At 53.7% G+C, this 22,420-nt stretch overlaps 3 protein-coding genes across 12 annotated transcripts in view; 2 read left to right on the top strand and 1 right to left on the bottom strand.

The window, feature by feature from the left end:
- Window positions 1-3,193, top strand: part of AIFM3 (AIF family member 3) — a 49,925-nt gene extending 46,732 nt beyond the window's left edge. The window contains exons 19-21 of the mRNA XM_014894814.2: window positions 133-237; window positions 1,405-1,425; window positions 1,895-3,193. Of these exons, the coding sequence (XP_014750300.1) occupies window positions 133-237; window positions 1,405-1,425; window positions 1,895-1,934 (166 nt within the window). The 3' untranslated portion in view covers window positions 1,935-3,193. The remainder of the gene's footprint in view (window positions 1-132; window positions 238-1,404; window positions 1,426-1,894) is intronic.
- Window positions 3,194-3,332: 139 nt separating this feature from the next.
- On the top strand, window positions 3,333-8,235 carry LOC106864798 (transmembrane protein 17B-like). 2 transcript variants are annotated; one of them, XM_014894461.2, is made up of 4 exons: window positions 3,333-6,583; window positions 6,877-6,980; window positions 7,368-7,481; window positions 7,883-8,235. In XM_014894461.2, the coding sequence occupies exons 1-4, from the start codon at window positions 6,466-6,468 to the stop codon at window positions 8,141-8,143; spliced, it is 597 nt and encodes a 198-aa protein (XP_014749947.2). In that variant the 5' UTR covers window positions 3,333-6,465; the 3' UTR covers window positions 8,144-8,235. The 2 variants fall into 2 exon arrangements, 1 of the variants encoding a protein (XP_014749947.2); XR_015807627.1 differs by lacking the exons at window positions 3,333-6,583; window positions 6,877-6,980 and having other exon boundaries at window positions 7,354-7,481; window positions 7,568-8,026.
- A 410-nt stretch (window positions 8,236-8,645) lies between these two features.
- LOC106864797 (P2X purinoceptor 6) lies at window positions 8,646-18,426 on the bottom strand. Of its 9 annotated transcripts, none has more exons than XM_014894460.2 (12): window positions 18,181-18,426; window positions 17,887-18,031; window positions 17,627-17,698; window positions 15,530-15,605; window positions 15,011-15,104; window positions 14,670-14,750; window positions 13,791-13,932; window positions 13,511-13,620; window positions 12,094-12,187; window positions 10,518-10,583; window positions 9,758-9,835; window positions 8,646-9,023 (listed from the first exon to the last, which is right to left on the bottom strand). In XM_014894460.2, the coding sequence occupies exons 1-12, from the start codon at window positions 18,303-18,305 to the stop codon at window positions 8,985-8,987; spliced, it is 1,122 nt and encodes a 373-aa protein (XP_014749946.2). In that variant the 5' UTR covers window positions 18,306-18,426; the 3' UTR covers window positions 8,646-8,984. The 9 variants fall into 9 exon arrangements, 6 of the variants coding, with proteins under 6 accessions (XP_014749946.2, XP_088031992.1, XP_088031994.1 ...); XM_088175866.1 differs by having other exon boundaries at window positions 8,646-9,394; window positions 18,181-18,422; XR_015807625.1 differs by having other exon boundaries at window positions 9,216-10,583; window positions 18,181-18,422.
- Window positions 18,427-22,420: the final 3,994 nt, after the last annotated feature.

Raw genomic sequence — 22,420 nt, 5'->3', positions numbered from 1 at the left:
CCTTGGGATGAGGCCTGGCTCTGGAGTAGGTGTTCCGCTTTGCCTCCCTCTTCTCTCTGTCATGGTGGGTTTTGGGTGGGTTTTTCTGTGCCCATCCAGGCTGCCCTAACTGCTCTGCTCTACCCGCCCTAGGAGTGATGAGGTGGTGGCTGTGGCCAGCATGAACTACGACCCAATTGTCTCCAAGGTGGCTGAGGTCCTGGCTGCTGGCAGGACCATCCGGAAGCGTGATGTGGAGTAAGTAGACAGACAGTGGGAAGTGGCAGTGCCAGGGCAGTGGATAAGCACAGCCTTGGGGTGCTGGGCAGAGCTGAGCCTTTCCCACTGATCGCTCTCCATACCCTTTTTGCATCTCCTTTCCTGTTCTGCTTCCTTCATTCCCCCTGGGTAGCCTCCCAGCTGCCTCCAGGTCTGGCATCCCCCACACACAGGGTTTATCTTGAACACCAGGACCCAAATTCTTGCACAGACAGGATGGGATGGGGATGCTCCTTGTCTTTGGGCACTGGCACATCATCAAGGAAGCAATGCCTTATGCTGGAGTGCACCTGGGTACCCAGTCAGTCAAGGAGAACTGCAGAGAGGGACTGAGTGTGTAGCCTGTGCATAACCCCATAGGCACAACCCAGCTCAGAGAACTGGTGGTGCCAGGATGCTGGCCCATGGTTCCTTGGAGTGGAGCTCATAGGCAAAGAGCATTTTTCTCCCTTCACTTTGTTTTTAAGACCATGCAGAGGAAAGAGCATAGCTTTATGCTGAGGGTGGGTGCTGGAAGGCAAATGCCAGAGAGGTGATAGCAGCTGGGAAGAAGCCTTCAGAGTGGGAATCAGAGCTGCTGAGGGAATGTGGGTCTCTGTCCCACGGGTGTTTCCACATTTGGAATAAAAAGAGATCTTTTCAAAATCCCAGGGAGAGGAGCACTCCCAAGCCCCAGACACCTCTGAGCCAGCTCAGACTCCCTGGGCACCCCTGGGATGGGGAGCATGTTGTGCCCCTCCCAGCTGAGACAGGCTTCATGAAATGACAGAATAGTTTGGGTTGGAAGGGACCTTAAAGCCCATCCAGTTTCACCCCCTATGCCATTCCCCCCACCCAGGTTGCTCCAAGCCCCATCCAACCTGGTCTTGGACACTTCCAGGGGTGGGGCAGCCAGAGATTCTCTGGGCAGCTTGTGCCAGGTCTCACCACCCTCAAAGGGAAGAATTTCTTGTGCCGTCACCCCAGTACATCAGGAAATGGTTGCTGGTGTCCCACTTTGTGGCTGGGAGGGAAGTGGTATCTTATGGACATCCCAAGGGTGGGGAGGAGCTGCTGGCCCTGCGGTGGGGCTCGGGGGCTGGAGGAAGCCAGATTAAATCTGAATATCTTTTCTCTCTTTGTCTCTTGCTGCTTTCACAACTTTAGGCTGTTTGTCCGTCATGGCAAGTACGTTCAGTTTGGGGTCCTGAGTGTGCTGGATGTCAGGGACTGGCAGGAGATACAGCTGGCCTCCTGACTGGGCCATGCCCCTAATTCCCATGTGGGGACACTGGCTACATGGGGAGTGTCCTTGTTTTGCATCCCCCTCACATGGGGGGCAATTCTGGGTGGTAGGGCTGGGGCTGCCAAGAGCCACATCAGGCACAAATCCTGTTGGCTGGGAACTTGCTTGGCTGGGGGTTTGATGGCTTTCCATGGGTTTTCAACTGAAGGGCTGCTTTTAAGTATAAATAAATAAAATGTTTGGGCTCAGTTTAACACAGAATTGAAGATCTGCAGGTGACTTTTTGGACAGTTTAGTGACAGGTGAGGGAGAGGAGGGAGCAGGGTGCTGGGATAGACACAAAGTACTGGACACACCAAGAGCATTTGCCCGCGCATGTTGAGAAACCTCTCTGATTTTTCTCTCTTTTAGAACTGGAGACATGTCCTGGCTGACAGGGAAAGGCTCCTAACATTGCTGATGGCTGAGCCCTCCTGATGCTGCACTTGCTGTGGGGAGATGGAACAGCAGCTCCACAGCCCAGTGGGAACCCCATGGCTCAGCCATTTCCCTTTGAGACCTGGATGAACTTGGCATTGTGCACTGGCCTTCCCAGGAGGATCTCACACAGCTCCTCTGCCCCTGTGCCTGCTGGGCTGGGGCTCTGCTGTTGCAACTGCTATGGAATGCTGGAAAAGCAGCCCACAGAGAGCGTGGGGTTTGGCATTGGCAGTGGGCATGGGTGCCATATGGCTCCAGATGCTGCCATCGGGCTAAGGGTCTCCAGATGGGTCTGCCCCATGCACGTCCCTCACCCCCATAAGCAGCACCAGTGCCTTTGGTTGCTCCTGTGCTTTCATGCATGATGCTCTTTTCCAAATTCTCTTCACTTCCTGCAGAGCTCCAGTGTGCATCCCTGTGGAGCCTTACATCTGCTCCCTTCCTGCATGGCTGCAGCATTTGTCACAGCTCTCCCTGTGCCCACCCACCCCAGAGGGCATCTGGGTGGGCCAGGAGATGGGGTTACACTGGGTGATCTCTGTGCAGCTGGTGCTTGTGTTGTCCAGGCTGGTCCTGTGCAGCCCCACCAGCAGAGGTGGGTCTCTGTCCATGCTGAGGGCTCTGGAACTCAGCAGTCCCCATCCAAGCATCTCCTGTCCCGGAGCAGCCAAGGGGCTGGGGTGCATTCCCTGTCTCCCAGGGCTCTGTTTGGGCTGGGGCACTGGCAGCTCTTGGCCTGTTCCTGGGGTGCATAGCAGGGGTACCTGAGAGCTGTGATGGCTCAGCTGCAAGCCTGGGCTAGGTCACCTTTCCAGCCAGCCTTGGGATATTTCTCCTTAATGCTATCATGGGATCAGTGCTTTGCTAGGGTGTGATTCGAGGAAAAGTAGCTGGGGGAGCATTTCTGACTGTCCATTCTCTGGCATTTATCTGGCATAGTGCAAGGCTGCATTTCCCAACTCACCATGCCAGTGCTCTGCTGTCCTGTTTCCTGCCCCATGCTGAAGATGAGCTGTGTCTCCAGCTCAGGAGTGGACCTGGCCAGCCACAGCCCGGTGTCCATCAGCCCGGCAGACTGGGGCTTGAGGGGCCCCTTGGAGAGACTCCAGTGCTTTGTTCTGGGAGTGACTCCTTCCCCAGCAGTCAGTGTTTTACCTTGAGTCCCAAACAAGAGGATTTATATTTTTAATTTGATTTACCCCCTATGAATTAAAGCAATAGTATTCTTGGGATCTGGGTCATTTCTTATTCCTTCCAAGAACTTGGGTCACCTCTGCATGTTGGCCAGGCTGTTCAAGTATCTCTTCTCCCACCTCTGTCCAGCTCACCCATATTTCCAGTCTTTCAGATCTTGGCTCGGTAGAAATGCACCAGTATCTATCACATCTCTGGTTGGTCTCTCCTGCTTTCACTGCAAAGCTTTTCCCACATGGAATGACCAGGAAGGATGGCAGCAGGATGTGCACACTCCAGCACACAGTGATGAACAGGGACCACTAAGGGTCTGCTGGATCCACAAACGATCGGAGCTTGCAAGTCTCATCTCAGGTTCCAAAAGACAAATGTCAGTGTTCTAAATGTCGCCAGGTTCTCCTCTGAGGGCAGGGGCGGCTGGGGCTGCTCAGATCCTGGTGCCCCAGGCAGGGTTCTTCCAGAGTGGCCTAGGGCTGTGGGCACTGCCCAGGTGGAGGCAGCTGCCCAGGTACTGCCTCAGCTCTGCCCACTATCCACGAAGATCTGGCTTTGTGTCCGTTATCCTGCTGGTGGGATAGTTGGACTTGGCTTTGGTAGTTCCCCAGCAGACCCAGCTGGAGTGCCAGGGGACTCTGGGATACCACAGGGTGGCATTCCCTGGAAGTGTGTGTTTTCCCCAAGCTCTGTCATACTCTCCATGCTGGGTGAGACTGGCAGCTCCCCCAGCACAACTTTGCTACACTGGGGACATACAGAGTACTTTGTTTTTGAGGAAGATGCTTTTTGACCTCCTTTGCTTCTGATGGGACCCCATCCAGTAGTGAGCATGAGCTGCATAAAATGGGCATCACTCCCATGTTCACAGGGCTGAAGACCATTCAGGGGCTGAGGAAGGACCTTCTGCCCTGGTCTACAGCTGCAGTGGGGGTAGCAAGTCCCATTCCCTGCGTTTTACAGAGGAGTTGTTTCAACCAGGGCTGGTAATATCACTTGTGACACGAGAAATCCCAGTCACCAATGTAGCTTTCCTTGGGATACGTGCCAGGCCATGGGCAGGGCTGCTGGATCAGATGGGTAGTGCTCTTCTGCCCAGGTGTGGGGTGGTGTTGAAACTGGGACCCCTTATCCAGTGCCTTGGCGAATGCTTCCCAGTGGCAAGTCTGTCCTAGAACTGGATTGTGTTCTCTGCCACCTTTCCAGGAACATCTTGCAACCTCTCAATGCAGTACAGAAAGTTGCCATCTCTTAAGAAACTGCCTGTTCTCACGAGGAATGAGAGCCCAGCTGGGGCACATGCAGTTACCCCCAGCTGCACTGCCCCATAGTTGCCTTCACCAGACTGCCAATGTATCATCTTGGTTGCTTCACCTTGCCTTCCCATGCAGACTTGATGCACCCAGATCCTGAGCTCTCCACCAGCCCCTCAGATTCTGGGCCATGCTTGTCACCCTTCCAATGTGTCACCTGTGTCCTGGCAGGCCTTGGGGGACAGCTGGGGCTTTGCCTCTGCCCCATGCAGGTGAGACCCCACCTGGAGAACTGCATCTGGCTCTGGGGTCCCAGCACAGAAAGACCTGGAGCTGCTGGAGCGAGTCCAGAGGAGGTCACAGAGATGCTCCAAGGCCTGGAGCCCCTCTGCTCTGGAGCCAGGCTGGGAGAGCTGGGGGTGCTCACCTGGAGAAGAGAAGGATCCAGGGAGAGCTCAGAGCCCCTTCCAGGGCCTTAAGGGGCTCCAGGAGAGCTGGAGAGGGACTGGGGACAAGGCATGGAGGGACAGGACAAGGGCAGGTTGGGATATTGGGAAGAAGATGAGACATAGTGAAGAAATTCTTCCCTGTGAGGGTGGGCAGGCCCTGGCACAGGTTGCCCAGAGCAGCTGTGGCTGCCCCTGGATCCCTGGAAGTGTCCAAGGCCAGGCTGGACAGGGCTTGGAGCAGCCTGGGACAGTGGAAGGTGTCCAATGCCCATTGCAGGGGCTGGGATGAGATGAACTTTGAGGTCTCTTCCAACCCAAACCATTCTGTGATCCTACAACTTCAGCCAGTTGGTCTAACAATGCTTTCAGCCCCAGATGGTTTGTTTTTGGCAGCATATGGCAGTGAGTTCTGCAATTTCATTTTAGTTTTATTTAGGAAAAGAAGTGTCTTTCTTTGGTTTCTTGTGTTCTTTGACAGTTTCTGGCCCTTAAGCATCCCATTTATAGCACTTGCTCCTACTATCTGAGGCAGCTTTTCTGATGTACCTTATGGGGTGAGTTGGAGGCTGAAGGTCATGAGGTGAGACCCGATCTGTTGGGTAGAATTGACTGACACATATAGAGCGTGTCCAGAGAAGCAACAGTTCTGGGGAAGGGGCTGGAGCCCCAGGAGAGGCTGAGGGAGCTGGGAAAGGGGCTCAGCCTGGAGAAAAGGAGGCTCAGGGGGGACCTTGTGGCTCTGCACAACTCCCTGACAGGAGGGGACAGCCGGGGGGTCGGGCTCTGCTCCCAGGGAACAGGGACAGGAGGAGAGGGAATGGCCTCAGGCTGGGCCATGGGGGGCTCAGGGTGGATATAGGGAATATTTCTTCCTGGAAAGGTTTGTCCAGCTCTTACACAGGCTGCCCAGGACAGTGGTGGAGTCCCCATCCCTAGAAGTGTTCAAAAAAATGTGTTGATGTAGCACTTGGGGACACTGGTGGCCCTGGCAGTGCTGGACTAATGATCTAACCTGATGATCTTAGAGGGTTTTTCCCACCTTCGTAATTCTGGGATTTTAAACTTGAAGTTCCTAAAGGACCTTTCTTGCCATTCACCTCCGGCTCAACCCTCCCTAACACATCAGCCCTCACTGCTCTCCCTAGCACCCCTGAGCCTGGATGGAGCTTGAGGAAGTCAACGATGTGTAAATGCTCCATGAACCCTGAGGCCTTGGAGAAACATTTCAGGTGAAGAACACCATCCTCTCATGAAGCATCCTCATCTGTCAGGGGTGTTTGAGCAATATTTGTGTTGACTGAGCCTGGCTGGGAGCGGGTGCAGTTGCTGCAAGTCACAGTGACAGGTACAACTGCCATCACCCCCTAAAGATGCTGCAGAAGGGAGATGCTCTGTGACTTGTGATTTCCTTGCACCTCCACCTTGTGATTCCTGCGTGGGCTTGGTGTTCCAAGGTGGGAATTCTCCTTCCTCTTCCAGCTCAGCAGCTCTGTCCCCAGGGAGCCAATGGCCATGTGGCCCTGCGCATTAGCCTGGCCTGTAATGTCATTGATTCCCTCCTGGCTAATCCTGGCTGAGCCGGGCTGGGGTGAGCAGGGCTCAGCTGCTGTCCATGGCTGCACTCACCCCGCTGCCCCCCAGCCTGCGCAGGGGCTTGGTGGCCTTCAGTGGCTCCCTCTTCATCAACAACAAGACGTGGGACAGCGGCACTGCCCACACCTACCAGCCAGGTATGGGCAGAAGGGCTCTGCGGGGGGCGCTTGGGAACAGGGGCTTCACCACCTGTGGTGGTGCTCAGCACACCACCAAAGCACCTGGTGCCTCTGAGGCAGCAGCATCCAAAGGGTCCCTGAACCCACCCACCAAGGAGGGGAGCAAAAATAAGAACATTTGCTGCAATCAGCTGCTTGTGGGACCCAGGGTCAGTTGGTCCCTTCTGCAAGCTGGGGGGGGGCGGCGTCCCTCTGGGCAGAGGGCCCAGGAGCTGGTGAGCAGCCTGCCCATCCCTGCCTGTCCTGCCTAGCTCAAGAGGTGCTGTCTAGCCTGCCCCTCCAGGTGATGCTCTACTTCAACGTCTACTACTTCCCGGTCTGGTTCCTGGCTGAGGGGATTATGCTGTACCTGAAGGTACCATCCCATGGGACATGTAGGGATGGGGGGAGCTGCTCCTACCAAATCTCCCTGGGCTTGGGTGGGGGACAAAGTGGGCAGGGAACAGAGAAGCCTCTTCAGAATTAATGGATCCCCAAAGTGCCCTGACTCACATGAGAAAAGATTGCTCATCTCCGTCTGCTGGAGATGGAAATCATGAACTTTCCAGGCAGGAATGGTTAAAATGGGGGGGAAGAGTAGGCAGAGCTGGGCATCAGCATGGTGAGAGCTGGCAGAGCATGGAGGCTGGGTATGAAGAGGAGGGCATAGGGGGCTGGGCATGGAGAGCAGGGAATGGTGCCCAGGGAAAGGGAAGCTGGGCATGGACAGCTGGACTCGGACAAGGCTGTGTCCCCATTACAGTACCACCTGCTGCCTTGGCACTACCAGTTCCTGCTGTTTACAGCCTTCCTCATCCTCTCACTCGCTGAGGGCTCCCGCCTCTACCTGGGCTACCTGGGGAACCTCCAGGAGAAGGTAAGCACCATCTGCCCTGACCACAAAGCCCCCTGTGCTTAGTGAGGACCAGCCCAGATGGGGAAGCTGGATGTCCCCTCACTTAGGACCCAAGTGCCCATCACTGTCCTTCCTCTGGAGTTCTACCTGGAGCTGTCCCAGAAGAGAATCGTGGGTGCAGGCCTGACTTGGAGAGAGGGAATGAAGGGGACCCACTTACCCTCCTGCTGTATCTCTCCTGTGTAACCCTTCAGCACTGGTGGGGGTTTGATAGCACCTGCCACAGTTCCATGTGGCAGAGACATCCCTGGTCCCCGGGTGCCAAGGCCAGCAGAGGCTGATGCAGGAAGCCCGAGGCACAGAGGTTCCCCCCAGCCCACCACTGCTCCCTTGCCCTATCTCAGCAGGTTCTGATCCTGCAGGTGCCCGAGCTGGCTGGGTTCCTGCTCCTCTCCTTCCTGATCCAGCTGCCCCTCCTGCTCTTCCTGCTGACGGACAGCCAGGTCATCCACCTGCCACTGGAGGTGCCCATGCACAGCTTGTTCCTAGCCTTCCTCCTCCTCGAGATCGTGGCTGCCTTCCTGGCACTGAGGACCATGACCAAGCAGCTGGCAGCACAGTTCTACCTGCGGCAGCTCCAGGAGGATGGGAGGAGCCGGCTGGAGCTGGGGGGCACAGGGTGACAGGCAGCCGAGATGGGATGATGCTGCAGGACCCCTGCTCCCCACACAGCTGGTCCTGGCAGGGAGCATTAAACAGTGCTCGAACCCACAGACACTGTTTCTGAGTTTTGTGGAACCCCCAGAGCAGAACCCAGATACAGCCCAGCTAATCCCTGCCTTGCATCAGCCAACACAGCCTGGGAACTGTGGGAGTGAGGGGTCAGCACCTCTGAAACATTCCAGCTCACCCCCTGGCTGGGCCTGTCCTTGCTGAGCATCAGCCCTGGCCGGATGCTGGAACCAGGGTGCAGGAGCCACTGCACACCTCTCGGAAGTACCAGCCCAGGGCTGGAACCTTAGCTTGGCTCCTAACCCCCCTCTGAGCCTCCAAGGGAGATTCTGAAAATCCAGGTGGCCCACATGAAGCCAGCCCAGCTGGAAGCATGCAGGGTTCCACGAGGTGCAAGAGCAGCACTCCACAACCTTACAGTCCCTCCAAGGCTAGAGACAGAGCAGAGCCTCCTCCCACTTCCAGAACAGCTTTATTACATTGCATTCCTGTTTTTTCAAGGGAAAACAAGGCTCTTGTGCCAAGCAGGACCACCTGCTCCCCAGCACACTCTGGTCCTGGGGCAGCTCTGTGGGCAGCTCTGCTCTGGCACCGGCTGTCAGTGCTGGGAGCTGCCCCTGGTATGGCTTTGTGCTCCAGGAGCCAAGAACTGCTGCCACTGCTTCTCCAGGAAAGGCAGATCCTAATCCCAACTGGCCCACCTCCACCGGGGCTGCAGCCATGTCCCTGTCATATCCACCTGGAGGTGGCTCTGGGGGAAAGGGTCTTTGTGGTGAAGCATTCCTGATGTCCCTAAGCTGTGGCCTCAGGCTTACCTTTAGGGGGTCTTGCCTGCAAAATGAACAGAGATATTAGTATACAACAGGCATGGAGGCAGCCCAGGTGGCCCTATAACCAACTATGCTTGGTTCCATGCAACCACATTCACTGTCCAGGACCCCCACTCCAGTCTGGATTCGAGATCAGGCATTAAGGAAGTTCCTCCCCCCACCAATAGGATGGTGCAGCTTTGAGACAATTCACCAGGAGGTGGGGAGATGGGGGAGCTCAGTCCTCAGAGGCTCCAAAGACATGGTTAGACAAAGCTGGAGACGACCTGAGGCAGGGCTGCCAGCTCTCCTGGTCTGTAGGGGCCTCCCTGTGACTCCCTGATTCACCATGGCAGTGAATTCTCACAATGGAATCATGCTTGGCTCATAAACCTGTCAATGAACCACAGAACAGAACGTGTGCTGAAAAGCTGGCCTCTCTATGCACAGAGTCCCAACGGAATCCATTTGGAAGAGGGTGAAAAAGCATAGAACCAGGTCAGTTTTCCAGGTAAGATCCCCATGGTGACCCCTTGATGGATGTTTTGACAGTAGCTGAGGTCATGGTGCAACTTTCCCTGCTGGATCCCTCTCCCAGTTCAGACTGGCAACCAAGCCCAAAAGTTGGAGACTAAGCTGTTCCACCAGGTTTTCCCCTGATCTTGGGAACTGAGTTTTAACCAAAGGGCAGAAAACCATTAAATCCAGAATGATTCACTTCAAAAGCTTCTCTCTCCCATGTGGCCCTATTCTTACCTCCTCAAACTTCCCCTTCCAATAAAGGTCAGCCTTTGCATCCAGGTAGAGCAGAATCAGGTCACAGACCATCGTAGCCTGGAGACAGACAAACATTGAAGATGGGAAACTTCCCACAGGAATGCCTGGCCTTCCATCCTGGCTCCCCCCCACTGAGCCCTGCAGCCTGCTGTGGGCATTTGCTGTGGCAGTGAGCCAGCCCTGCCTCCTGCCAGCTCCACTGGCTCCTCTCTGACCCAACGTGGTCCCAGGAGCTGCACAGGAGGTCAGACAACATCCCCAGACTGCAGTGGATGGACAGGGAGGGCTGTTCCAGCACCCTCACAGTCACATATAGACAGGGATGAGCATGTCAGGGAGGAAAGGGAGGCAGGTGGGGGACCTCCCTGTTACTCTGCTGGAAGAGAAGAGCCACAGAAGGCTCTTAAAGGCACTGCCCCATCACAGTGACAGGATACTGGGGCCCTTCAGAGTCAGAGGAGAAGCAGAGAGGAGCTGCTCTCTCCTGCCAGCAGTATCCCAGTGATGCTCTGTCCCAGGATCCACACAAAAACCTGACCTCTGAGACGTGACCCTGACAGTACTCAGGATCCTACTCCAGCGGTGTCATTATTAATGGGCTAACACCCTGCCAGACCATCTCCCCTCTTTGCTGGCTGGCACTAAGGAAGCCTTGTGCCCAGGCAGGAAGGGAAACAACTGAGAAGTGGCAAATCCCAAGCCATAGATCAAAGGAAAAGAGTGTATCTGGAGTACTCACAGCACCAAAGAAAGCGATGCTGGTGCCGAAGCTCACGGCAGTAGGAACAATACTGAACTTCCCAGCCTGATGAGAAACAGTGGAGGGGTAAGAGAGAGGTCAGAGGGGGGAGAAGGTTGTGGGCTGAGCCTTGCAGGGCAGCATGCTCAAAGTCAGGAGGTGCTGGAAGGATCCAGGGATGTTTTCCCATGCAGAGGTTACTGTAACCCACCCGCTCCTGTAGGCACAGCAGGAACGACCCTCTTGCTGCACTGCCACCCATGGAACCACATCCTAGCAAACATAACCCTGATATGATGTGTTCCTCCCTCCACAAATGAGTCTGGTGGTTTCTCTTCTGGCTGTTTTCTCCTACTCCACAGCTCCTGGACCTGCTCTCTCAGCCTAGAAGTGGTACACCCTGTCCTGCACTGTGTGCTTCACCTTCTTCAGGTGCAAAGGGCACTGCTGACCATAAAAGACCAGCTGTGGACATCTCTCTGTGTGGGAAGGGCTCTCAGCACAAGCTCCCTCTTTAGAAAGCTAAGCACTTAGTTTGTGAGTGATGCTGCACAGAGTAGCATCAACAATCACGGAAATACGGAATACTTTGGGTTGAAAAGGTTTAAAGCTCATCTCACTCCACCCCCTGCCATGGGCAGAGACACCTTCCACTATTCCAGGCTGCTCCAACCCCAATGTCCAACCTGGCCTTGGACACTGCCAGGGATCCAGGGGCAGCCACAGCTGCTCTGGGCACCCTGTGCCAGGGCCTGCTCACCCTCCCAGGGAAAAATTCCTTCCCAAGATCCCATCCATCCCTGCCCTCTGGCAGTGGGAAGCCATTCCTTGTGTCCTGTCCCTCCATCCCTTGTCCCCAGTCCCTCTCCTGGAGCCCCTTAAGGCCCTGGAAGGGGCTCTGAGCTCTCCCTGGATCCTTCTCTTCTCCAGGTGAGCAACCCCAGGTCTCCCAGCCTGGCTCCAGAGCAGAGGGGCTCCAGTCCTTGGAGCGTCTCTGTGGCCTCCTCTGGGCTCACTCTAGCAGTTCCAAATCCTTCTGGTGTTGGGGACACCAGAGCTGGAGGCAGCACTGCACCTGAGCAGGGCAGAGAAGCAGAATTCCCCTTTACCTCCTGCCCACACTGCTGGGGATGAGCCCAGGACATGGCAGGTTTCTGGGCTCTCAGTGCACATGGCTGGGGAATGTTCAGCCTTGATCATACCACAGCTTTTCCCCCTGAGGGTACTTTTAATCAAGAAGGGATTAATTGTCCAGGGTCAGTAGAGTTCAGACTGATCTTTGTCAGGGTACTCCCACCCTCAGAGAGACACACCCACAAGCCCAGAGCAGCTCACCTTGCCTACTGAACACTTTACAGCCCCAGCCTTCAGAGAGGGAAATCTCCCTCCTCGGGACATTACCAAAAGGTTTTTCTTCAAATAGGAGAGACCGTTTTCTCCTGCTCTGCTTAAAAAACTCTGGAAAGAGGTGAAGAGCTCATCCGGGTGGAGGGAAGCGATGGCAGCAGAAACCAGGGGAGCAGAGGGGGAGCAGTGGTGCGAGGAGTCAGCCCTGGGGCTGAGGAGCTCACAGTACCTGGCCGTGCACAGAGAGGTCAAAGCGGATCCCATAGAGCTTCAGCAGGTTCCGGTAGAGCTGCCGCTGCGAGCCCCAGTAGTAGGAGGCAGTTCTGTGGGAGACACTGGGCATGGCTCAGAAAGGCAGCTCCATGCAAGGCAGGGAGGGAAGGGGATTCCAATGACAAAGGATTGCTGGGCCTGTGGGCCCCTGTGTATCCTCCAGGCTGGGAACTGGGCATACACATGCAGCGACGACTCATTGGCACCAACAGCGGGGCATCAGCATCCCCTCAGCACCCACTCTGGGCCACTGAGAGGATGCAGCTCTCAGTGTGCCCCGTTCAGGTGGGGACAGTCACAGGTCCCTGCCCTCAGGCAGGCAATGCCCTGCTCAGCTCCAAACACAACAGAACTACGAAGTGTGGGAACTACCACAGCATCCCAGTACTGACAGGCCCTGCCCTGAATTACCATTCCCCCTTGCCTTGGAATCACTGAATCATTGGAAAAGGCTTCTATAAGACCATTAAGTCCAACCAATTAACCCGGCACTAACCCATGTCCCCAGGTGTCACATCTACACAGCTTTTAAATCCCTCCAGGGATGGGGGCTCCAATAATGCCCTGGGCAGCTGTACCGGGGCTGGACAAACCTTTCAGTGAAAATATTTTTTTCTAACATCCAATCTAAACACCGCCTTAGGGCAACTTCAACCCGTTCCCTCCAATAAGGTTCCTTGTTACCTGGGAGCAGAGCCCGATCCCCCCCGGCTGTCCCCTCCTGTCAGGGAGTTGTGCAGAGCCACAAGGTCCCCCCTGAGCCTCCTTTTCTCCAGGCTGAGCCCCTTTCCCAGCTCCCTCAGCCTCTCCTGGGGCTCCAGCCCCTTCCCCAGCTCCATTGCCTTCCCTGGACACGCTCCAGCCCCTCCAGGTCTCTCTTGTCAGGAGGGGCCCAGATCTGCCAGGACTGGAGGTGCCCCAGCAGTGCTTGCACAGGGGCCAGGCACTGTCCCCTATGATGCCACATCAGGGCTGGCACAGATCAGGTGGCCCTGGCTTTCTTGCTCACCGGGGCACACTGGAGTTCATGTTCACCTTCAGGTCCTTTTCTGCCTGCAGCTTTCTAGACCCTCTGTCCCCAGCCTGGAGCATTCCATGGTGTTGTTCTGACCCCAGGACCTGGCACTTGACTTTGCTGAACCTCATACAATTGGCCTTGGCCCACGGATCCAGCTTGTCCAGATCCTTCTGCAGGGCTTCCTGCCCTCCAGCTGATCCACACTCCCACTCAGCTCAGTGTTATCTGTGAACTGACCGAGGCAAACTTCCTGTCCCTGCTGCTCCTTTCAGAGCATCCATCAGAACTGAAATCTCAAACAACTGCCAGGTGCTGATCCCACAGGCCTGGGTGGCCACTGTCTCAGCATCCTCACCTGAAATTATACATCGTGTCCTGCAGCCTGAAGGAATACTGTGGCTGGCACTGGGTAGCGGGGTGGTCCAGGTCACAGTTCCACTCGATAAGAACTCTGATGATTCCCCCCTGCAAAACATATTTTATTCCAGGAGAAGTATGGAATCGGATTGGCTGAGTTCTGTTCAGATATTCACGGATCACATATTCCCTTAGCATTTCAGGTCAGTCCTCTGCTTCTTGCTCACATCCTTGGGGAATTTTGAGTCACCTTCCATAGTTATATAAAAAACAAGTACCAGGAGTGCAAGGTCTCCAAAGTTCTTTCCAGCTGCCTCCACCATGTCACGGACACGGAACACAGGGCAGGAGGGGTTGAAGACTGGATCATATGTGCAGCTCTTGAAATAGCTGGGGTCAGTAGTTTGTAAAGTGTTGCACCTAAGACAGGAGAGAGGGAGGCAGGGGAGTGGGAGGTCATGGAGCCCAGATGTGGGACTACTAAGGGGACCTCCTCATTGGATTGGGCCCACCAGTGCTCCTGCATCGGTGGGGGGACAGTCAATGCCTCGCCTAAAGCCTCAGATGGAGAGAGGGTGGAGAAAAAACAGCCCAGAGGAATCTCATATGGAGTTATCATCTATGGTATGTACCATGGCCTTCCCTTCCACATCTTTGTGCTCCTTTGTTTCTTCCCAGCACCCAGGTCTAGTCACTGCTAGGGGTAACAGCAGGGACAGTTCATGCCACATCTCCTGCCATGGTAAGGCAGCACAGTCAGTGTGCCTTGGGCTGTGGGGCCAGTGCAGTTCTTTACTTGCCTTCTATGAAACCACTTTGCAAGGCCTAAAAGACAAAAAATATTAGTTTCACTTCTAAATGAGAGCTTGGGAATGCCTGGCCTTGTCCAGCTCTCTGCAGTGCTCTACATGGGCAGATGGACACCAGTCCCTCTCTCTGAGCTGTCCCCATCCCACCACTGTTAGAGCTGCACACCCAGCACAGCTGAAGTGACCTGTATTCACCTCAACACCTGTCCTGCCCTAACTGCCCCAGCACCACGTGCCCTGGGTGCCACTGATTCCACGAGTCCTTCAGCTTCTCAGCCCCATGACAAGCTCAGTGCTAAGGCTGGACCAGGCTGCATGCTCAACCCAGCTGGGAAGTACTGTACTTACTTGGAGAAGTTAAATTTGGTGAAGTGGACAGTATTTTTTATAAAAATAGTGAAATTCTCTGCCTCAGCCAAAAGAGGTTTCCTAGAAAACAACAAAGCCAAGTCTTGTATGGCGGCCAAGGCCCCATCTCCCAAGCTCTGCAACCCCAGGATGTTGGCTACAATGGACAGGTGCAAGAAATGCTCTTAGGGGAAGTCCTCTGAGCTTAACTGACCAGAAGGTCAATGTCAGAGGTCTCCCTAAGCCTGGCTGCCCCTTGGGCAAGTGTGGTCGGACTTCTGGTAACACAGAGGGAGGGAGTCAAAGCTCCCAATATCTGCTGTCTCCTCATGTGTGGTTACCTGGGCAGGGCGTCATTCTCCACAGGGCACCAGCCATAGATTTCACAGGTGGAATGGGTGGTGTTGAACATCAAACATTTCCCAGTTTTTATCCCTAGAAACAAGACAATAAAAGACAGGCTGAGAGAGTTGGTCTTGATCACCTGGAAAAGACTTTGGAGAGACCTTAGAGCCCCTTCCAGTGCCTAAAGGGGTTCCAAGAGAGCTGGAGAAGGACTTGGGACAAGGGCCTGGAGGGATAGGACAAGGGAGTATGGCTTCCTACTGCCAGAGGCAGGTTTAGGTGGGCTATTGGGAAGGCATTCTTGGCTATGAAAGTGAGGAGGCCCTGGCACAAGGTGCCCAGAGAAGCTGTGGCTGCTCCTGGATCCCTGGAAGTGTCCAAGGCCAGGCTTGGTGCAACCTGGGATAGTGGAGGGTATCCCTGCCCATGGCAGGGGGTGGAACAGGATAAGCTTTAAGTTCCTTTTTAACCCAAACCATTCTGGAATTTTGTTTCTTTAACAAAACACCCAGTACCGTTGCCATGAACCACAGGTTTTCCCAACGGACAATCTGCATCTTCTGTGCACATCCCATCGAGGACAGAGGGGCTCTGGGAGGGACAGAGAGAACTGCTGTCACTGCTACCTGAGGCAATGCTGTCACTCCCACTCCTGCTTCTCCAGGTGCTTCTCAAACAGTTAGAGGTGAACATTCAGCAGCCTCTAGCCAGTCAGAAGAGAGGCATGTCCAAGGGGCAATCCTTCCTCTCTAGAGCATTTGCACGCTGCTGCTCAGTGGCAGAGGAAGCCTCAGGAGCTACCTCAGATCTTTTAGATGGAACTGGGAACCAGCACAGATGGATTCAGGAGCGCCCTAATGACTGAGCCCATTAAGCACCTTGTAAAATACCATAATTCCCTGGGGGAGAGCTTAGTAGATCCCAAATCCAGCATAACACAAGTTTTACAAATGACAGGGAAAGCTTCACCCTTAATCTGGACCTAGCTGAGCAGTAGTCAGGAGCAGTAAAAACCTCTTATTCAAGTACAGAGAGATGATGGTAGTTGGGGAAACACTACTAACCCGTCCCCCAGCTACTCCAGGCCATGACAGGAGTCACCAGCTCAGCACATCAGAAAACCAGCTCCCCAAGCTCTGGGGGGCACAGAGGCCCAAATGCAGGAGGGAAATCCTCAGTTACAGAGTCAGAAGTGGGACCTGTTCAGGCCTTCCCTGGGCTGCCCCAGGACAACCTCAACCTCTCATTAAAGTGTAAAACCCACCAACAATTTCTGAGAGGAGCAGCATCTTTGGGCTGGGTGGGATCTGGAGTCATTATGGGATGCAGGAGAACATCTGGGGATTGCACAAGGTGTTTAGGGAATGGGTTATTTAGAGGAGGAAGAGAAGGCATGGGAAGGAGGGAACTTGGTAGTCGAAAAAGGAACACAAACACTGGAACATAAAGGGATAAATGGATGCAAAGACTTTAAGTGCAAGTACAGCTGCTGAAACAGCTCGGCTAGCATTCAGTGCTGCCTCTGGCCACAGACACACTCATCTGCCAGCACCAAATACTCTGGTCGTCAAGAATATTAAGACAGCTTAAACTCCCTGCAAAGACAAAAGCTGCCACTGCTAAATATTCAAAGCTTTCCAAATATGAATGTTATCTACAGCCCCAATGCCAGGAACTGAGGAACTCTTGGAGACCAGCACAGGATGTAGGCTGGGACAGGCACCCACACACACCCGAGCTCTGGAATGGAATTAAATTCTCAGCTCTGTGTGTCCTTGGCTTGCATACTGTAAACCTAGCATGTAGAGGTGCCTGTGGCTTCCTTTGAGAAACCCGAAATGCCCTACAGCACTTGTAGCACCTGCTGGAACTTCAGAAGTTGTCAGCATTTTAAAGATGAATCATTGGTGCGATTTTCCCTGACTCAAACCTGGCATTTCTCCTCCCCTGCAGCATTTGGCCACAGCAGGAGCTGAAGGGACCATCAGGACAATTGGTGCTAGGCTTAGGTACAAAGTGCCAGCAGTGGTTCAGCTTAAAGGACATTTGCTCCCATCTGCTGAGCAGGGTCCACTCTCTCTGGGAGAGTGCAGCAGAGGAGCTGGCCTGACTCCAGCCTTAATGGGAAGATTTCTCCCAGAAAACATATACCATTAAGTGTTGGCTGGCTGGAAAACCATCTAGACCTTGTGCTCCATTCCTCCTAAAAATAGGACATTAAAATGGATATTAGTCCTGCTGCAGGGAGTTATCAAGGAGACATGACACAGACATCCATGGAGTCTGTGTCAAGTCATCCCCTTGTTCAAGGGCAGCAAAAAATCTGGAATGATTATACAGTGCCACCATACAAAGAGCTCAGAGCTGGAGAGGCTCCGTGTCCCCTGTCCTGGCCACTACAAAGTTCTGGTAGAGCATGTGGATACACAGAGCAAGTGCAGATATGCTGGGGAGCGTTATGAAGCAGTGAGAATGAGGAGAATCGGGTTTCATGGGAATATAAATCAATTTTTCTCTTTTATCTGGTCTTCCACTGGATTCCACAGAGCAGTACGACCACTGGCTCCATCCCACCCGTGTGAGGCCAGGCTGGGACAGGTCCATTCACTCACCTCGGAGCAGGTGCCTTGGGCTTGCTGGATTGTGGCAGTGAAATGGGTCACCAGAAAAAGCACATTTTCTCCCTGGAAAGCAAGAAGGCGCCGTCAACGAGGGGCTGACCCTGCCAGGGTGGATCCAAGGGGACGCCATGTGACACTATGGGTGGAACAGGCACTAACGGCCTTGCCAGGGCTTTGGGAGGCCAGTGGTACCCGCGGCATGCCCTTGCCAAGGTGACTGCCCGTACGTGTGACCTCCCTGCCCTCGTTACCTGCGGAGGCCAGGTGAGATCTGCAGCGTCCCAGAGCCGCCGCCCCGCGGCCTCGGCGGCCGCCGCCCCCTTCACCTTGGTGACCACGGCGACACGCGGAGCCGCGTCGCGCTCCTGGTACCCCTTCCGCAGCAGCAGCACCCACCTGTGGACGGGCAAGGAGTTCTGAGGGACCCCCGGCCTGGCCCGAGGGCTGGGGGGCGGGGGGTTCCCTACCCCGGCATGAACCGTCCATCCCGAGGGCACGGTCCCTACCCCAGCAGGGACCGGCCATCCCGAGGGCACGGGCCCTACCCCAGCAGGTAGCCAAGCGCGCTCAGCTGCAGCAGCCGGTGCAGCAGCCCCACCCGCCGGTTCCGCGTCACCGAGAACTTGGCGGTCTTGTAGTCGAGCAGGGACCCGCAGGGTGGGCCCGTCATGGCAGCACCGGGAGGAAAGCGGCACTAAGGGCAAAGGGGGACAGGTGAGAAGAGCGGCACTAGGAGGGAAGGGCGGGCACGGGGCACTGCCCGCCGTCCACAACCCGGCCCCGCCCCGCCCGCAGCCCCGCCCTCCCCGCTGCCATGGCGGCGCAGGGGAGCCCTGAGGCGGGGCTGCCGCCCCGGCACTGCGGCGGCTGCGGGTCGCAGCTGCTGCGGGCCTGCCAGACAGCTGGGTGAGCCTCTGCCGCCCCCAGCCGCATCCCCCCCCCCCCACAACGAGAACCGCAGACTGGGTTGGAAGAGACCTACCTTAAAGCTGATCGTGCTCCACCCCTGCCATGGGCAGAGACACCTTCCACCATCCCAGGCTGCTCCCAGCCCCATCCAACCTGGCCTTGGACACTTCCAGGGATCCAGGGGCAGCCACAGCTGCTCTGGGCACCCTGTGCCAGGGCCTGCCCACCCTCATAGCAAAGAATTCCTTCCCAATATCCCGCTAAACTCTGCCCTGTGTCAGTGGGAAGCCATTGTCCCTTGTCACTCCAGGTCCTTGTCCCCAGTCCCTCTCCAGCTCTCCTGGAGCCCCTTTAGACCCTGGAAGGGGCTCTGAGCTCTCCCTGGATCCTTCTCTTCTCCAGGTGAGCAGCCCCAGCTCTCCCCGCCTGTGCTAAACCAGCACAGACCTCCCCCCACTCGACCAAGGGATGTGCAATTTGTCTTTCCCACTAATGAAAATATTGTCATTCCTCTGTAAGTTGGAGCAACCCAAGTTTTACATCAAGGATATGTCAAGGGCCCTTTCCAGCCTGCCCTGCTGGAAAGTCGGGGACCTACCAGAGCCCAGGGCTCACAACATGAGATGTGATGTTGGCCAGCAGAGGGGATTTGCTGGCAGACTGCTTTGAAGTGCTCAGGAACCAGAATTATCTCCTTCCCTGGATGCAGGTCGGAAGATGTGTAAATGCGTCAGTACACTTCTTGCTTCTTGGGCTTTGAGTAGTCTCCCCTGGAGTGCCCCACATTTTTAAATTAGTATTTTTTAGGAAGACATTACAAACCTTCTGTACATTCGTGTCAGGTAGTCCCACCTGAAGCTGCTTTCAGCAGGCACAGCATCTTAGAAATGTGCAGTTTCAACAATAAAGGAGTAGTCTTTCCTGCTCATTTTTGACGATAAACCTTTTTATTAAGCTTATTTCGTATGGAATAGTTCTCTGAGGTCCCTTACAGTTAATTTTCCTGTCTCTGATATCTGTGTGAGGATAAAATAATTTGATTTTGTAGTATCTTTTGTATAATCACAAAGTCACGACCATGCATCCGTTTAACCATAAATATTTTTGAAGTTAGAATTGCCACTGACAGAGAGGAGGATACTTGGGGCAATACAGGCTTAAATGTTGAATTCAGAATTCAGAGTACCTGTGAGTAAACTAAAGGGGCACTCACACCGGTGCAGTCACAAGCTACAGGCAGAAGTGATGCCCAGAGAGGTGCATTGTCAGGTACAGCGGTCTGCAGCCTTTTGCTCTGCATTGTGGATAGTGACAACAGTAGTGTTTTTCATCATTTTATTGGAAGTATAAATTATTCCTTTGAAAACATAATGAAATATTTTCAACTGTATCCAGTTGTTATAGATAATAAAGAGATTCAGCCGAATTGAGTATAATCAAAAATAGGTGATAATTTATTTCGTGGCCGGGTTACGGTCCACGACAACCACAATCGCAAAGAGCAACGCCAAGCCTGGGATCGGAACCGGGTGAACATGCTATGATCCAAACTCTACTGCTCCGGATTCCCCAATGTTCACAAAACCACTTTGGTCAGTCCAGTTTATATACAGTTTTTCCTAGCCTGGAGCAGAGGTCTTGGTCTCCTTTCACTGCTTCGCACATTCATGTGGTTTTCTTTCTCTGCCTTGGGCTGAAAAAAACCATATTCTGGGAGACCATGAATTCTGATGAAGGCAGGCCTTGGTTTACAAGCTGGTATTGAGATGTATCTTGCAGGTCTTGGTTTATGGGAAACTGGTATTGAGATGTATTTTTCCCGACGGCTCTGGTTATCTTAATCATGGGTGCTTGTCGGGAGCTCATCGTTTGGGTGTTTCCTGGATGGTTTCCAAGAGAGCCATCTCGGGCCACCTCTATTTACTTGTTAAGCTGGGCTGTCCTGCTTCAGGTGGCTGTTACAATGCTGTGATGAAGCAATCTGTGTCCTTTTTGTCCGTGGTTCTCTTTTTGGTTTCTGAGTTTTCTTTATTATTTTATTCATACAAACATTGCTTATTCCACATTAATTTACAACTTTACACGAATTACATTATATCATATATTACATAGTGTTTGCTTTCTTGGCAAAGCTTGAAATTATTTTTGAAGGGGAATCACTTATGTACACCTATGTCAGCCTGTGTTTGGGGACTCCCTTTGCTGGTTGTTGCAGCTTTGGAGACAGGAAAGCGACAAGAACACAAACCAAGATCATGCAGCAGCAGCCGAGGTTTAGTGATGTGCACCCCTTTTATAGGGACTTCGAATTTCCCGTACAACCGTGATTGGTTAAGGGTCTTAGCTCCGCCCAGCTCACTGGCCAATGATATGGTTCAATGGTTCATGAAGGGATTGGCTGGGGTCTCCTTGTTTGAGCTTGAGTTCAGCCAATCACTTTGATACCTGGGACTTGTTTACTTCTATTACCTAACAGCTGGGTTGGTCCAGTCAGTGCCTGTTAGGCCAGACTACCTGTGCAGCTACAGACCAGCTCACAGCTGGTGACTTTGGATATTTCTTTTCTCATTGGTCTCAGCCTTCTTACTGCTCTTTTCTTTTGGCTCCTGACTTTAAGCAGCTGTTATTTAATTGCACCTCCCTGCATTCACAGCACTTCTGTGATGCCACCCAGTTACTGCTCCCTGGACTGTACTCGTGTCACCAGGCTCACTTGTGCTGGGCTCAAGCCCCTGTCCTTTGCTCTTTCTTGTGATATTGTCACTTATCCCTAACTTTTCAACTTTTAGGTTCCTTTTTGCACCTTTGGGCACAGGCTTCACCTTCTCTATCTAGAGCTATCCTTGGGCATCCCCAGCCGTGCGTATCTCTAGGACGAAGATTCACAGATCTCCCTACTCCTGGCCTTGCCCGGCAGCTGCTCTCCAAATCTTTCTGCTTCCAGCACTGCTTTGATGGGTACATACTCAGAAAGGAGTGTGATTTTTTAATCTGTCATGCCACATCCCATGCTGTGTGCCAGATCCATGTTCTCCCCCTGTGGTGTTTTCCATGCAAAATTCAACATCCACTCCATCCACTGCTTTACAGTCCTCAGTCCTCACACAATTCACCTGCTATAGCCTCCTCCCTCATGTCTTCAGTGGGCTTCTTTGGCTCACAGGAGAGAAAATATCCTTAATCCTCACCACTTCTGGCCACCAGGAACAGCCCAGCCATCCACCTCATTCACTCAAAGTTCTGTGCTGCTTTTTTTCCTTGTGTTTACCTTTAAAGGCTGCAGTGGCTGCTTGTCACCACCCCTGTCCTCCTCACCTCCTGTTCCTTTTACAGTCCAACAGTTTTCCCCAGCTGTCTCGTCTTCAGGTATGGACAAGATTTCCTTTTCATTTGTCCTGGTTGACACCCTCATTTTTTTCCTGCCCCATTGGAAACTCACGGAACACTTCATGAGCAAACCTATTCTGATTTCCAGCGGCCCTGGGAGGGGCTCCAGGAGGCTGTGGAAGCTCCCTGGCTGCTCGGTTTCAGCTTTCAGGCTCCACCAGTGGGAGAACAAGCAGGGCAGTCACAGCTGCACTGAGAGCTCCAACCCCTGGCTTTGTCATGGTGATTGGATTTTCAGTCCCTCTTTGCTGTCTTGGCAACCTGAGGTCAAAGAACATAGATACTTCACTGTCTGGCAGCGTCTGCTTTTGGCTTGTGGTAAATGAGGTAGTAAAAGATGTAGTTTTAATCATCTAGAGGTAATATAGACAGTTGCAGAGAAGTACATGAACTAACCCAAGATTCCTTTCAACTCTTAAACTGTTTGGTTTCACATATTTTTTCTTAGGGGAGATTTTTGGAATGGCTATAGCAGTAAACATTGGATTA

This window comes from Sturnus vulgaris, chromosome 19, assembly GCF_052056855.1.
Source record: "Sturnus vulgaris isolate bStuVul1 chromosome 19, bStuVul1.hap1, whole genome shotgun sequence".
Lineage (NCBI taxonomy): Eukaryota > Metazoa > Chordata > Aves > Passeriformes > Sturnidae > Sturnus > Sturnus vulgaris.
This window is presented reverse-complemented; position numbering and strand designations above follow the sequence as displayed.